At 39.5% G+C, this 14814-nt stretch overlaps 1 protein-coding gene across 15 annotated transcripts in view; it reads right to left on the reverse strand.

Annotated features, from left to right (window-relative positions):
• Positions 1-14814, reverse strand: part of cspg5a (chondroitin sulfate proteoglycan 5a) — a 54457-nt gene that overhangs the window by 13680 nt on the left and 25963 nt on the right. For all 15 annotated transcript variants that reach the window (XM_078932542.1, XM_011485756.3, XM_020710391.2 and 12 more), the window contains exon 3: positions 2237-2425. In XM_078932542.1, the coding sequence (XP_078788668.1) occupies positions 2237-2425 (189 nt within the window). The remainder of the gene's footprint in view (positions 1-2236; positions 2426-14814) is intronic.

The raw sequence follows: 14814 nt of genomic DNA on the forward strand, positions 1-14814 counted from the left end.
GAAAAAATAAAAGAAATATAACCCAGACGACAGGCAAACCTTGCTGAAACAGTAACTCCTCTCATCTGATTCGTCACTGCATCGTACAGAAAAAAAAAATCATTCCAGTTATGTAGGTTTTGTTGCAGCACGCTTTCTTTTATCGTCCCAACAGATGCGTCGCGTTGACTCTTTACTTTGAAGACCCACTCCAATGAAAATCCTGTTTTTCGTGTTTTTAACATGTTCTTGAAGCGATGATGATGAAGGACATATATAAAGAAAGTTAAGGCTAAAATAACATATCTGTGTATTTCTTTCTCCGTTGTGAATCAGGAGTAGACGAAAAAATGCAGTTGAAAGAAGATTGCAGATTTGACCTACAACGGCTCCTGCTCCGCTTCATTCCAATCCATCTACTTGTTGATTAGATTCACGTCTTTGTTTTTCTTGTCTGAGCTTGATCGCCATTTTTTGTTGCACCCGTATTGTTAGCTTGGGTTTGTGAGGTCTGTAGGCTAGCGGAAGAGAGTGTAAACAAAGCAAGGCAGGCTTACTTCACGCCAACGGTACCACCCACCACTCAAAAGCAAAGTTCCAATGAACTCCTGCCACTCTGTCTTTGTGACTCTTTCAAGACTCAAACAAAATGAAATGAATAAAGATCCAAACTTAAAATATCACAGATGAAACAGAACTCCTTCATGCTGCAGCGAATCGGCTGCCTATCGCAGTAATTAATTGTTGCTGCTTGTTCCTCGCTCAAAACTCCTCCTGTGATGCTACAGTCAAGTCAGGAGCTTTCCTTAGGATTTTTCTACATGAACTGAAATCAAATTAAATAAGTCAGTAATTATCTGCTACTTAATCCCTACAAATTGGCATCATTTAGTTTAGTTGTGTTTGGATTTTAACCTAAAACCTCTTTCAATGTTGCTAAAACAGTAAACCCATTTAAAATTATCCAAAGACAGAAACCTGTACCGCAATCAACGCCAACAATGACTCAGATCGCTTCTTTTTTAAAAATTAAGCTGCACTTTTATATGGCATCAGTGGCCAACAGCCCATCATACAGTATGTGCTGCTTTGCTGCAACTGCCATTCAAAAGCGGCAGGAATTAACCAGCAGAGGAGGAAAACAGACTCTAAAGATGATGATCACACATTTCCTAATGTGAAGAAACATTTGACAGTTTCTGCGTTAGATGTTAGGCGAGTACAAGTCATCCAACTGGGAGGTCATCATCCTGCAGAGCTGCTGTTTTTGCGACTTTTGTCTGACCCTGTGCATTTTCTAATGCATTCCTCATTTTTGGAAACACCTTCAACTGACATTGGTGAGTTTTTGTGAACTTCACACAAAAGCTGAGTAATGGTAGAAGCCTCTATAGATAAAGAAAATAAATCATGATTAGCAGTTTTGTTTTATAATTTCTCTGTATGGTGTGACGTTTTATTCAAGGATTATGCACATGCTTTTCTGATTTTTTATGTTAATTACTATGCAAAATCAGTGTGCATTTGGCAGGTCAATGACTATATTTGGCTTTCTAAATTTTTGTACACAATTTGTGTATGTAAGGCTAAAAACAACTAATTTTACCTGCTTTTTGAATTGCTAATATAGGTCAAAGCCCTTTAAAGAGGGGGTCACATGAATACATCTTTCTTTTTAGATTAAAGACTTTTGGTATTTTTTTTTACTTGTACCTTGGACATTAAAACAGTTGTGTTTGACACAGAAGACACAGAACTTTAAAACTTTATTTGGATTCAAGATTTTTCTGGAGAATTCATGATGAAGAGACTCAATAAATAAGAGGCTTTTCTGCTCTTTATGGCTGCCAGCTCTGTCAACTGAGTAGTCATCCTCAGTAGCTTGATACTGCTCAGGAGGCTTTTCTGAAATCACAAGATTTTTTTCTTTTTTGCTTAATAGTTTTGTTGTTTTGGTGAAAAATCGGTGAATAATTTCTCTTCTTTCACCCGCCCGCCCTCTTTTATTCATACATGTTACCAGCAGAGCTCGTTTGAAAGAGGTTAAATGGTTGATGCATGGTCAAAACATGCAGATATGACATCAGGCATTTACATTTGCACATAAAGTATGCATTCCTTTATCACGCATATTCATCAATTCAAAGACTGCTAAATAACAGACTCCAAGGCTTCAGGTAATCAGCTTTTCTATGGGATGTTTCTTTCCTTTTTACAATGCAGCTAACTAATTAAGTAACCATTACCAGAGGCTCACCTGCGCTTTCGCAGCTTCTTGTTCTCAGTCTTGAGCACGTGGAGCTTCTTGGCAAAGCAGACAATGATCATGAAGAGGAGCAGGACCACCAGAGCCGAGGCGCCAACAACCAGACAGATGACCTGGAACTCGGTCACCACAGACTCACAGCGGGAACCCTTGTGCCAAATGTAATCCTGGACATTGCATCTGAAATACAAAAAGAGCGAAATGTGAAAAAAAAAAGGTTTTCAGGACAGGGAAGAAGACAAAGGTCATGTTTATGATTCTTGTAAAAGGTGGTTTAAGGTTAAAGTCATGTTCCTTCTGTCTTTAAATACACTCATGCTTTGAATACAGCTTCATCCTGTTTTTTCTCGTTCCTCTCTGCTTTTGATTACGTGAAACTAAACAGTTCAAAGAAAAGCCCAAATAAAAGCCCCATACTTTGTTACATAAACCCTTTTATAAAATCCTCCACTGCAGCTGCATTAGTCACTACCAGGTTTGGGTTAACGCTTTATTCAGTTAATATAATGCCTCTGAGTCTGAAAACTGAAAAGAAAGTCGGGAAAAAAAAACAATAAATAAAACAGCCGCAGGTTCTTTTCCCGATGACAAACGCGTTCGCTAACACAAATGTACATGCACTTTCTGTGAAACATGCACAGTTGGAAAAGACATTAGATATTTTAGTATTTAACACAATGGGGATGTGGACACACAAACAACACACAGCCGCCATCTGAGTCCCATGTTCCTTTCAGTAGCGTCTGGCAGAGTACAGCGTCCGCCTGGGGACAGAACCCACTGAGGCAGATGGCTCTGTCTAAACACAGTTTAGCGTGTAAAACAGCAAATATCTCACTATTTAGTAAGATTCTATCTCAGTATTTTCAAACAAATTTCTCCTTGTTTTTTGTCTATAACACAAATTGCTGAGAAAAAACTAGCAAGTGAACTTGAGGACCTGAGAATGAACGTTTTTGACAGAAAGACTGAGGATTCGAGAAGGCTACACACAGAAGCACATTAGCAGTTCCTCTATTGATGTCTGTCTAAACCATATTGATGTGTCTTGTGTTGGATATTTATTGTGCAGTTTCCCCGTCCTGCCTGCATGCTGAGGTTTCTAGTCAAACAACACAAAATGGGTCAAGGATCTATTTTTGATCTAAAAATAGAGAAAAAGTTTCCCCTTTTCTTTAAATATGTATGTTTGAATATAGAAGCATTTCAAAGTTACAGCGTTTGGGTTTCTTGTCCATTACCTTAGATAATTTTCCTCTGCTAGCTCACATTGCACCTCACAGCAAAAACTTATGAGTTAAATACACAAAATTGTGAAAAGATAACTAGTAACCATTTTTGCTCAGAAATATAATACATAATTGCTGTTGCACAAATGTTACAGAAACACCACATAAAATTTGGATTTACATTGTGAGGTTCTCAATATAGTCTCCTATCAGTCACAGTCAAGTGTAAGGGGTTTTACCGGCCTGCATCATTTTGCAAGATGCAACCAGAGTTTGCATAGTTTTGGGCCTCGTCGTGCAAATTCTTATGAGTTGAGTTGAGTTGGTCTCGATTGATTGATTTCAAGCATTGCAGTCTTAACAATTGGGAATTCACAGATTTGTCAAACTCATTACAGAAATGATTATATGCATAGATGAAAAAACCAAAGACCCACCTGTTAAAAAATTTTTTTGGAAGAACTCTACCTTAAAGTCCAACTCTGATGATCTTTGGATCTATTTTCAAAGCGTTTGTGGTCTTTTAATTATGATTATGATGTTTTTAGTTGTGATCTGGACTGTTGATGTGGAACAACTCTGCCCCCCCCTGCCCCCCCTTCCCCTCCCTGTTGCTGATAGTTTTGTTTAAAGCTACAGTCACGTATCCCAAAATGCCACCGCATGGCGGCCTTAATGCACATTTTTTAGTAAATTTGGCACATAGCCGGCGGATGCATTTGTGTTGGGGAGGCAGCAGTCGCATACATGCTGCACGATGACCAGGGACGTACAAATTTTACAGCAAACAGAAGATTTTTCTTTGAACGCTGACATAAGTGCGTGGCTGCCCGGGCACATTTCGAGGTCGCGCGGCTACAGGGCAACTGGCGGCCCAGTGGCACTTGATATGGATGGCCATCGTCCGGAGGCATTTGCGTATTGTTCATCTGTCGCCAGATTTCGAAATCACGTCATTGCAGCCTGACTGACTGACGCCGTCTACATTCATGACCACACTGACAATTTTCAAATAATCTGGCATCAAATCTTGCAGATTCTGCTGATGCCTCCCCATCGCAGGGTGGCAGTTCTAGAGCAGGTAGTTTGTGGCCCACCCGCTGTATGTCCTATCAAACAAATACTCTTTTTCCAATGGCATTTTTTCCTGTTATGTTAAAAAACACCAAAAACAGGATCTTAATTTGAGTGGGTCTTTAAAAAGAGTTCTTGGGTGTTCCCAAATGCTTTAAATAGGTTTTAGGTTAGTTGTGCGTGTCATTTCACAGAGTCCCTCAGGTTTCTGAACAGCCAAAACATACTTTCATCTTTTTTTTGAAAGAAACTGCAGTGAAAACAATAACTTATTTAAAAAAAAAAAAAGAAGTAAAAGCCAGCTTTAAAATAAGACATCACACTGTGGAGCACAGTTGGAAAGTTAAATAACTGGAAAATCGGTTTATCTCTAACCAAACAACACGCATCAGGCTAATGTTGCTCTGGTTCCACTGAACAAAGCGGGAAGCAGCCGCTTTAAACACCAACTGACCGTATTTCTTTGCCTTTATTCCCCCGTCACTGTGTCACGTTTTTGGACATTTGATGTGCTCTCACAGACAACGGCGTGTAAAGTGAATGAAGTTGCCGGGCTCTGCAGCCGCCGCAGCGATGCTACCCACATGCTAATAAGTAGGGTCTTTTCACAGATTTGTTCATTCACGGGTTTGTTTCCCGAATCCTGCATGAATCCTTTTGAATTTTACAAGCTGAAGGAAGACACTGGCACGCAGCCAGGAGACATTTTGAGCGAGAAGGAGAGATGAAGCATGATATCACAGCGCCCTCAGCCTCGCAGTGTTTCTGTTTGTGCCCACAAAGAGGACATTTATATAAGTCAGTGTGAGAAGGCGAGGGGGGGGGGGGGGGGGCGTGATAGAAGGCAAAAATGAAAAGCAAAGAGAGAGCATGCATAAAGAGAAGATGATCGAGGAGGTGCTGGTCGTCATGGAAACCCAGCTGAGCAGCAAACGGAGCAGACGCAGCGCTGACACCGCGAGCACACAAAGCGACAGAATTTTGTAACTCGGCCAGTTGAACCTTTCCCCTTCCCTCTCCATCATTACCCCCCCCCCCCCTTCTTGTAATCACTTTCACTGCTCTTCCCTCCTTCTCTGCTCTTCATTTTGCTGAGTGCATTCACCTCAATCAAGCTTGCCTCCTCAGTTTGAGCAGCTTGCCTTAGTTTAGATTTTTCTTCTGTCATCAAGATGGCGCTTTCTGGTTCTTGTTTGTGTTTTATGAAAAAGAAGATAAGTGACATCAAGCACGACTGCCGCCTGACTAAAAACTGCTCTAACCTGTCGTGTAAAGCTGACACAGTGATGGAAACATTAGCATTGATTGTGGATAACCCTTCACCTACTGTGCTTACACTAGTTTTTCTATTGATGTCTTCCCGATTCTGTCCTTTAGTGTTAAATCTTATTTGTTAATTGTGAATTAAAAATGTGACATCCATCCATCTTCAGGCCCCACTTGGCTGCTGGAGCCAACCCAGCTACTGTTGGGCAAAGGCAGGCTACACCCTGAACAGGTCACCAGTCTGTTGCAGACACAGGGATTCACTCACTCAGATGCACACCTAAGTACAATTTACAGTAACCAATCAACCTAAGAACCATGTTTTTGGAGCTGTGCGAGAAAGCTGGAGTGCCGGGAGAAAACCCACGCATGCACGAGGAGGACATGAAAATCCACACATAAAGATTCCAGCCGGGGTTCAAACCAGGGCCTTCTCGGTAACACCACTGTGAAACTGTCACCAAAAACACATTTGTCGATTTGTCTGAAAACTGCAACCATCACAGCTATGATGAGCTTTGCAAACACAGACTCACCTTCTGCAATTACTGCTTTTTAATTGCACCACCAATAATATATGTTTCAGACTGACAACTGTTTGCTCTGAGAAGACATATGTAGATCTAAAGAATTAGATCTAATAATCTCCATAAATATATAACATGTATTCTTAGGGGAAAAGAAGAAATGGAAAATTGTTCCCCAGACCCGGAAACTTGTTGTACCACCTTTGACAGCAGCCGCTGGAATTGAGCTTTTGCTGTAGTTGGTCTAAATTTGAAAGAAGGAAACTTCAGCAAATCAATTTCCTGGATTTCCTCTAAATCCCAGGAAACTACAGGGAGCAAACTTCTGATTTAAAACAGGAAAAAAAAAAGTATTCTGCCAGACACTTTTAAGAGGCCCAAGTTGTCTTTGGCTCTTCCACCAGACATCGCTCATCCTATTCCACAGTGAAGCCCCCTCCCCAAACCCATCATGGCCAGGCCTCATCGCAGCCTCACAGCACCATGACAAGCAGACAGGACCACAACATTACAGGGAACAAATCATCTCAATATTTACCAGATTATGTTGGGCCGCCATAAAAACAGAGGAGGTGAAGGCAGATGGAGGGGAAAAAAAGTATTTGCTGCTGTTGTGCTGAGGGGATTGCAGCCTCTAATAAGAACCCCTGCTGGCTTTTTAGTGAGGAAAAAGGGGAGGTTTAGAGTGGCAGTGATAAAAGGAAGAGTGAGAAGTCCAGGGGTGGACTTGTAACACAGGGGGAGGCCTTAATTTGGCCAGCCCAACTGTGGGGTGCAGGTAGAATATTGAGGGTTTGCTGAGAGTTTGGGGTGCCATATCCCAAAAAATGCAAAGAAAACCCATTGACCGTAAAAACAATGGACAAATCAAGATGTGATGTCATCCATAGAAAATGTCTTAACACCAGCTGTTGCAAAATGAGGTATAATTTCTCGTATTTATGGTAAAGGTGATAGCAGTTGCCATAGATACGATGACTCAGTGCAACTCGGACCAATCACTGTTGACTGATTTCAATATGGCGGCACCCGTATCAGGAAGCAACGGTACTTCCTATTTGGAAACACGAGAAGGGAGAGGTTAAGCTGCCCATTGTTTTTACAGTCATATGTTTTTATTTTTTATTTTGTTTGGTTAATTTAATTTCTTCAGCTAATTTTGGGTCTTTGCAAGCCATCACGTTTAGGGGGGCAGTCACAGCATTGCCCTTGGGCTTGCACTGTGGCAGCATTACACTCAGTTTCAGTGAAACCAGAGCATGATAGGCTGAATGTGTGACGTTAATGACTTAACGTTTCCTTTTTGATCATTTAACACTTTCTAGAAGTGAGAAGCAGCTGTGAAAACAAGTCAGTGGGGAATTTCTATCAAGATTTACAGAAGGTTAGAAGGGACAAAATGAACAGAAGGTTGGATCAAAATAAACCATTTTAAAAAAAAACTGACAGGAGAGGGCACCGAGGGATGTTTATGGAATATTTTAGCATAAGGTCCAGGATTTGCATATGAGGAACATATCACAAGATTTTTCCTGGAAGCAAAAAAGGATTTTCGCAAAACAAGAACTGCACAGACGGCAGTAAGGAAGAAAGGAGGAAAAACAGCTAAAGTGTTTGGCAGCAGTCAGATAGAGTTGGATGTGCGGATAAAAAGGCCACCAGAGGACAAGCCAAGGAACACTGCTCTGCTGCAGAAAACTCTCAAGAGGCCGAACAGCAGCTGAAACTAAAGCATGCTTTTATTTTCAATAAAAGGAAACTGATTCCACCAAAAGCTGAGATCTGGATCAGATTCAGAGAGATTTTACGAGCAAACCGGAGAAACAAATGGAGCTCCATCTGATCCGATTACACTTTTGAAGAGAACAAACTCTAAAGATTTCAGTGTTTTTGACTACTTTCAACAAGATGTCTGGAATAAAATGAGCTAAGCTTATTAAAATAATGTTGTGACTTCATTAGTTCACATGTTCACTTGGAGGGTGGGACCCATAAATTACTGGGTGGAGGTTCAACTGTGGATCCACAGAAAGGCTACACGAGGGTCCGGATGAAAAGAAGAAAACATGAAGCTGATTTTGGAAAACCTTTTTTCCGAAGGGTTTTGGTCAAGACTTAACGCACGACATGACTGTAGGCACTTCCAATTTCTACTTAAAGCTGAGAACAAAACAAGATGCAATTTTGGCTCATTTTCCGTCACCTCTGGAAAGTATTAACAAAAGACTTGAACACACTTTGTTCAAGCTAAAAGATTACTTTATTCTGATATTTGATTTTAAATATCCCTTGTTTTATGAAGACACATTTCTATATTTATCCATCAAGGTCTAGTTTTCATCCAGCCAGATGCATCTGCAGGCGTTTTTCAGATAAAGATGCAGCTATTCAAAATAAACATTAAAAAAGTATCTAACCATCTATTTCCCTCAAATGGTGCAAGATGCTAAAACCAACCCCAATCACACCAAAGGTCTAGATTAACTCCTTTAAGCTTAAATTAGGTATCTAAAAGTAAAAATATTTAAATTTTTGAAAAGTATTGAAAAAGAAAATGATTATCTAACAACTGATATAGACGTAAATTAATTTATACAAGGGTCTGGATGAATACTTGATTCTGATATGGGTGTAGGATGTCCTTCAAAATGTCATAGTGAACACCAACTAAAAACAAAAAGTTCTGGTCACATAGTCTGAATGTTCTATATCATTTCGCTGGCCTAAACACCAACCGTAACAACAAAAAAACTGGAACAAATAGTTAATGGTGGATAGGCAGGAAACTGCTTGAGGACAAAAAGAAGCGGACTATTTGTCACATGGTGCCACTTAGCCGGCTGAGCCAACCAATCAGAACACTTCGCTCGCAAAATGCAGGACTGCTTGTGGTTCCTAGAATTAGTAAAAGTACGGTTGGAGGTAGAGCGTTTAGCCACCAAGCCCCTGTCTTATGGAATAAACTCCCAGCTCATATAAGAGAGGCCGACTCAGTTTCTACATTCAAAGCTAGACTGAAAACATTCCTCTTTGGACAGGCTTATTGTCAGACTAGTTAGTATTCAGAGATTATTTAACTTAATGTTAGTTTGTTTAAATTAAACTTAATAATAACCATTTCTTTTAAAAGGCTGCTAGAAGTTGAAGCTGGGGTAACTATGGTACACTGGGGTTCTGTCCTCTTTCCTTTTTTACTTCTACCCTTCCTCTCCTCTATTCTTGATCATAATTTATCATTTAGTTCTCCATGCCTCTGTTTGGTGCAGTGCGATTCATGTATTGTCCCTCTTTTCCTCTCCCCTCCTGGGGAGTGGGAGTGCTTCCAGACTCCAGTTGGCTCATCCGTGCTCCAGTTCCTGACCGTTTACCTCGCCTTTGCTCCTGCTCCCACACCTGGCTGTGGATCCTGCCTCTGGCTCATCTCTGGCTCGTCTCTGCTCTGTACCTGACCGAGTACCTCGCCTCTGCTCCTGCTCCTACACCTGGCTGTGGTTCCTGTCTCCGGCTCGACTCGCGCCTTTGACTGTCCCCACAACCACGGCTGGATGAAGCTCGTCTGCTGGACTTTTATATATGTAGTTGTAGATTTAGATAAGTTAATTCTTCTCTAAGAGTTCTGGTAAATCGCCTGTCCGTCCTGGGGGAGGATCCCTCCTTCATGTGGGCACCCCTGAGGTTTCTTCGTTTTTTCCGGAATCCGGTTTTTTTGGGAGTTTTTCCTTACCGCGAAGGGGGGTCTAAGGGCAGGGATGCCAGTATAGCTTAGTCAGTTTGTTAGTTCATTTTAGTATTTTCCTATTGAACTCTTTGTATTTGTGATCCTTTTGATTTCATGTTTTACTTCGAAGCCCATCGAGACGACTGTTGTTGTGATTTTGGGCTATACAAATAAAATTGAATTGAATTGAATTGAATTGAGCGGGGACGGACCTCGACTTCAGCGGCAAGGGAAGCGATATATATGCTGATGGGTTAAATCAGTTCAGAAAGAAAGTTCACCTCTTACCACGTGTTTTTGTCCAGATGATGAAGCTAAAGTTTGTTTTAAAGAAGCCAGCGCAGTGATACAAAACATTTAAGCTATGTGACTGGAACTTATTTTTTAGGTGTGCATTTTCCCTGTGCGTTATCACTTTTTAACGCACACTCAGCAGCCAATCAGAATCGAGAATTCACCCGGACCATGGTATAACAGAAACTAATGGACTAAACAGAAGCCATTAGTCCATTAAATTCTGATTAAGAACATTTTGTCTGTCATTATCCCTTACAAAATAGCTACCTCGTCGGGCATTATCCCTTACTTGTTTTGTTTAATAACCAAGAGATGATTTCTGGTATATGTCCATAAAAGTGTTCACCCAACTGTCATTTGGTTTGTGATGTAACATATAAGCACCAGTCTACCAAAGCTGCAGGGGGTGGCCCTTGTGGTGCGTTGCTGACAGAACAAACATACAAAGGGGAGGAAAATCCAGTTCTAAAGTGGGGTAAAAGCGCTTTATAGCATCTTCTACACAGACATGCTCAGTAAATGTAGTCCATTTTGTTTAGCACACAAAATTTCAGGACAAAAAAGTCAGTTTTGATGTGTGTGCACTGAAAACCACTGAATGAAAATCATTTTTCTGATGAAGCCTTTTTATTGTTCCCGTGTGAATTCATTTTTCTTTTTGTACACATAACAAAGCGGATTCTTTGTGCTGCTTCAAGTCTTTGCCAGACATGGGTGACTGCTGAGCGCCTCTGACACATTCGTCTCATCAGATAAAAAGAAAAAAAACAATGCAATATAAAACAGAAACAATTATGAAGACAGCTGTGAAATAATGAGGAACTGGCAGTTTCACTTAATCCAAGCTCTGTCTAAAACCTGCACATTATCTTAATTAGAGGTTTGTTTAGACCTGGACAGGTAAAGAGAGTTTAGTTTTATAGGGAGAATTTAGTTTTATAGGGATTTTTTATAAGAAAATGTTCAATTATTTATTGGGTTTGCTTTACTTTCTTGTAGAACTTGCAATTCTATAAAAATGTATATAGCCCTTCTTACAATATATCAAAAGTATTTGTACAGAAATATCTGCACCTTTTCACTTTTTATCATTTTTGAACACTAGAAAATGTCCTCATTTTGTATTTGCACCTCTTAAAATTTGGCTTTACATTCATTGCTCACTTCATGTTCTCTAGATAGTCTTGTGTGAATCACTGAATGAATTATACAGGGACTTGCTTTTAATACATATTATTTGGTAAATCAGTGTTAGCTTGATTAGTTTAGATGAGCTTTTATAAAGAAGCTCAACTGGTTAACCAAGAAAAAAGACATTTCTGTAGATAAACCTCATGTCTGTCAACAAAACATACATTTTTTTGTGATCCTATGAGTGAAAAGCATGTTATATAATGAACTCTAAGGATTTCTTTTACATCCTTCTCTGCAATATAAATATCTCCACCTCGATAAAACTTAAAGGACTTCATAGATGAATGGTCAAACAATAAAGTCCAAGGATTTTCCAGCTTGTGTGGAAACTTCAAACTGCTAACTTCATTAGTGTTCCAACACTCATCTTTCAGAAAATTGGATTAAACGTGGTTGTTCATATAGAGTTGTTTTATATATGAAGAACTGTTACTTGATGTCAAATATTTTTCCATCACTTTGATCTGTGGGCTTTTATATGAGTTTATAATTCAAGACTGTGTGCAATATGGCTATTATATACTTTGAAGCTGATGTAAAACTGTGCACATTAATGATTGTAATGCAAAGAAGATATTCGATTAAGTAGTTATTGTCTTCCATTACTGGGATTTTGAAATAACATCATGAACGTCATTGAGACACTAATTGTACTGCAGCGCATACAGAACAAACGGGCTTAAATAAAACATAACTATGGGGCCTACCATTATGCAGATGGAACCATTATAACTTTATTAGCAGGCGCACAGAGGTGGACCATTCAATCAGCCACAAATGCTTAATCCAACATTTTGAGAACTGAAAAGGGATTTGAATGGGTGATGAAATCACCAATCTCAACTTGGAATTAGGAAATTCCCGATAATTTTCCATAATCAGGTCTTAACATTATTTAATTGTACCGTACCAGACAAATAATCTAGTTCACTAATGTGATATTGTTGTGATTAAAAAAGTGGATGTTTGCTTGTAACTATATACACTTTCAGGCACGTCAGAGCCTTTGATATCAAGAAGGAAAGCGTGAATGTGATTATCTCATTTCTTTTCGTTTCCCATACATTTAATTTTCTGCATTTTTCCACATGCAAGCAGACAGAAGGCATTCCCGCTGTTAGGCATTAAAAGAAGCTTGTTAAAGCTGCGAATGACAGATCTGTAACCAAACCTATTTACATTTAGCTATGCATCCCTGGAGTGCAGTCACAACACCATAAACTGCAAACCATTTACAACCTTCCAGATGTGTCCCGTGTCAACAACCAGCTGCAGTGCTTCCCCTGCTTTCATTCACCTCAAAAAGAAACAAACATGCCCAAAAAGTTGGGTTTGCTCTGAGGAGGCTGGGATGTGGATTTCTGCTTTAACAATGAAAGTAAAGGTGACGCTGGATGCCTAGGGTCTGCTCAATTGGTGCCAAATTCTCTTTACAGAGAGTCATAAATCTTAGATGGAAGTGTCTGCATCAGGGTCGGGTCCTCAGCAGTGCTGGCCTGTGTGGCCCATATTCAATTTTTCCACATTTACCAACCAAAATGGTGTGAAATATATTCATTTTTTTAACCTCAAGTGATAAAAACTGAAGACAATGAAAGTTTGCACATTAAAAAAACATTGTTATCAGCGTTTACAGCTAATAATTTTGCTTCGCAGAAGCAACTATCCTTCCAGTTTACCTCACTGCGTCATCCGTCATTTTTGACGATTTCTGAGATTTTAAATCGTACAATTTATGAGATAAGCTTGTACATTTACTAGTTTTTTCTGTTAAATTTAAGACTTAAAAGTCGTAATAAAAAAAAAAAGACAAAGCCCGTTAGATGCAGATGTCACTATGTGGAGAGCTGGGTAAATTTATATTTTTATACAAACGTATATTTGTAAGAAATTACGTTATCTAGTAAGAAAACACCCTAATCTTTTCCAAATATCACGTAGCTCTCAGGAGCGCTGAATAGTTTTTAAACTGAATTATTTTTTTTCCGCCGGTAGTAAAAAAAAAGTCCTCATTTCCGTTGTGCTGAGGCTAATGCTATTGCTGCGGTTATGTCGTCGTGTTGCGGGTAATTTCGTTGTGCCTCAGGTAATGTCGTTGCGTTTTTTCTTTTGCATGTAGTGTGAGCCCTGTCGGCCACCGTAGATTTGAACCTAAATCTAAAAAAATCGGTGCCGTTCTTTAGTACATAGTTTGTGCAGAGCAGCAGAAGTTCATATGAAATTCACCTCCAAGTTGTGGGCTGGACCATTGGCACAGAGTAAGCCTCCGCTCATTCCCCATCATCCGTGTGTTTACACTCTTTCCCACTAGCTTACAGCCCCTCACAACCCCAACCGAACAGCAAAAACTGTGAGCAATATTGGAGCAATCCAGCCATACAGTTTTCAGCCAGATTCCAGCTCAGACGAAGAAAACAGAGACGTATGGATCTATTTGTCTGCAAGAGGATGCATCAGAATGGAGCGGGGAGCTTGTGCCGACAGTTTTTTTTGTCTGCTCCTGATATCAAAGAATTTGAATTTAAAAAAATACTCAAACGCTTTTTCTAATATTGAGTTTCTCGTTATATGTCCTCCAACGCCACTAAAATGCTACAAGCACATGTTAAAAACACCAAAAACACAATTTTAATTGGAGTGGATTTTTAAGTGGCTCTGAGAACAAAAGAGGAGGTCGAGTCCTTTAATACCAGGAAGTCCCATAAATAAAGTTGTCCTCTACTTCAGCAATGACAAAATATGCATGTTATCATTTTTTTGCCTTAAATAAGAAATGAAAATGTTTAAGAGAATGCTTTAGCAAAGGCTAATTATGTTTTTTGTCTTTTATATAAACATGTATTGGTACTCGTAAAAACATTTTTTAAACAACAAGTTAAAGAATAAAATAAACTCAGCTTCAGACCTATTTTGAAAGACTCATAAAAAGAGCCAATTTTTGAATTTTTTAAGAAATAATGTGCAATTAAAATTCTGTGAACTTGGATTTTGTGTGAAAAAGAAAAAAAATCTGCATAACTTCGCAAATTTAATTAACTGGTAACCCCAAAGGCTTCCATGTACCTATTTTTTCCCCCCGCTAAATAAGAGCATATGTGTGGTTGTTCCACTTGGCAAAAACAGAAACAGGGCAGGCCAAAGGATTCAAAGGTCCTTGCATCAGTACACACCCACCTAAAAACTCAATAGAAACATTTTCCTGTGTTTTTGTCTGCCTATACAGCTGCATGTTCACGATCAAAGTATATACTGAACAAGAAACAA

The sequence above is a fragment of the Oryzias latipes genome, chromosome 16 (genome assembly GCF_053564925.1).
Source record: "Oryzias latipes strain Hd-rR chromosome 16, Olatipes_Hd-rR_3.1".
Classification (NCBI taxonomy): Eukaryota; Metazoa; Chordata; class Actinopteri; order Beloniformes; family Adrianichthyidae; genus Oryzias; species Oryzias latipes.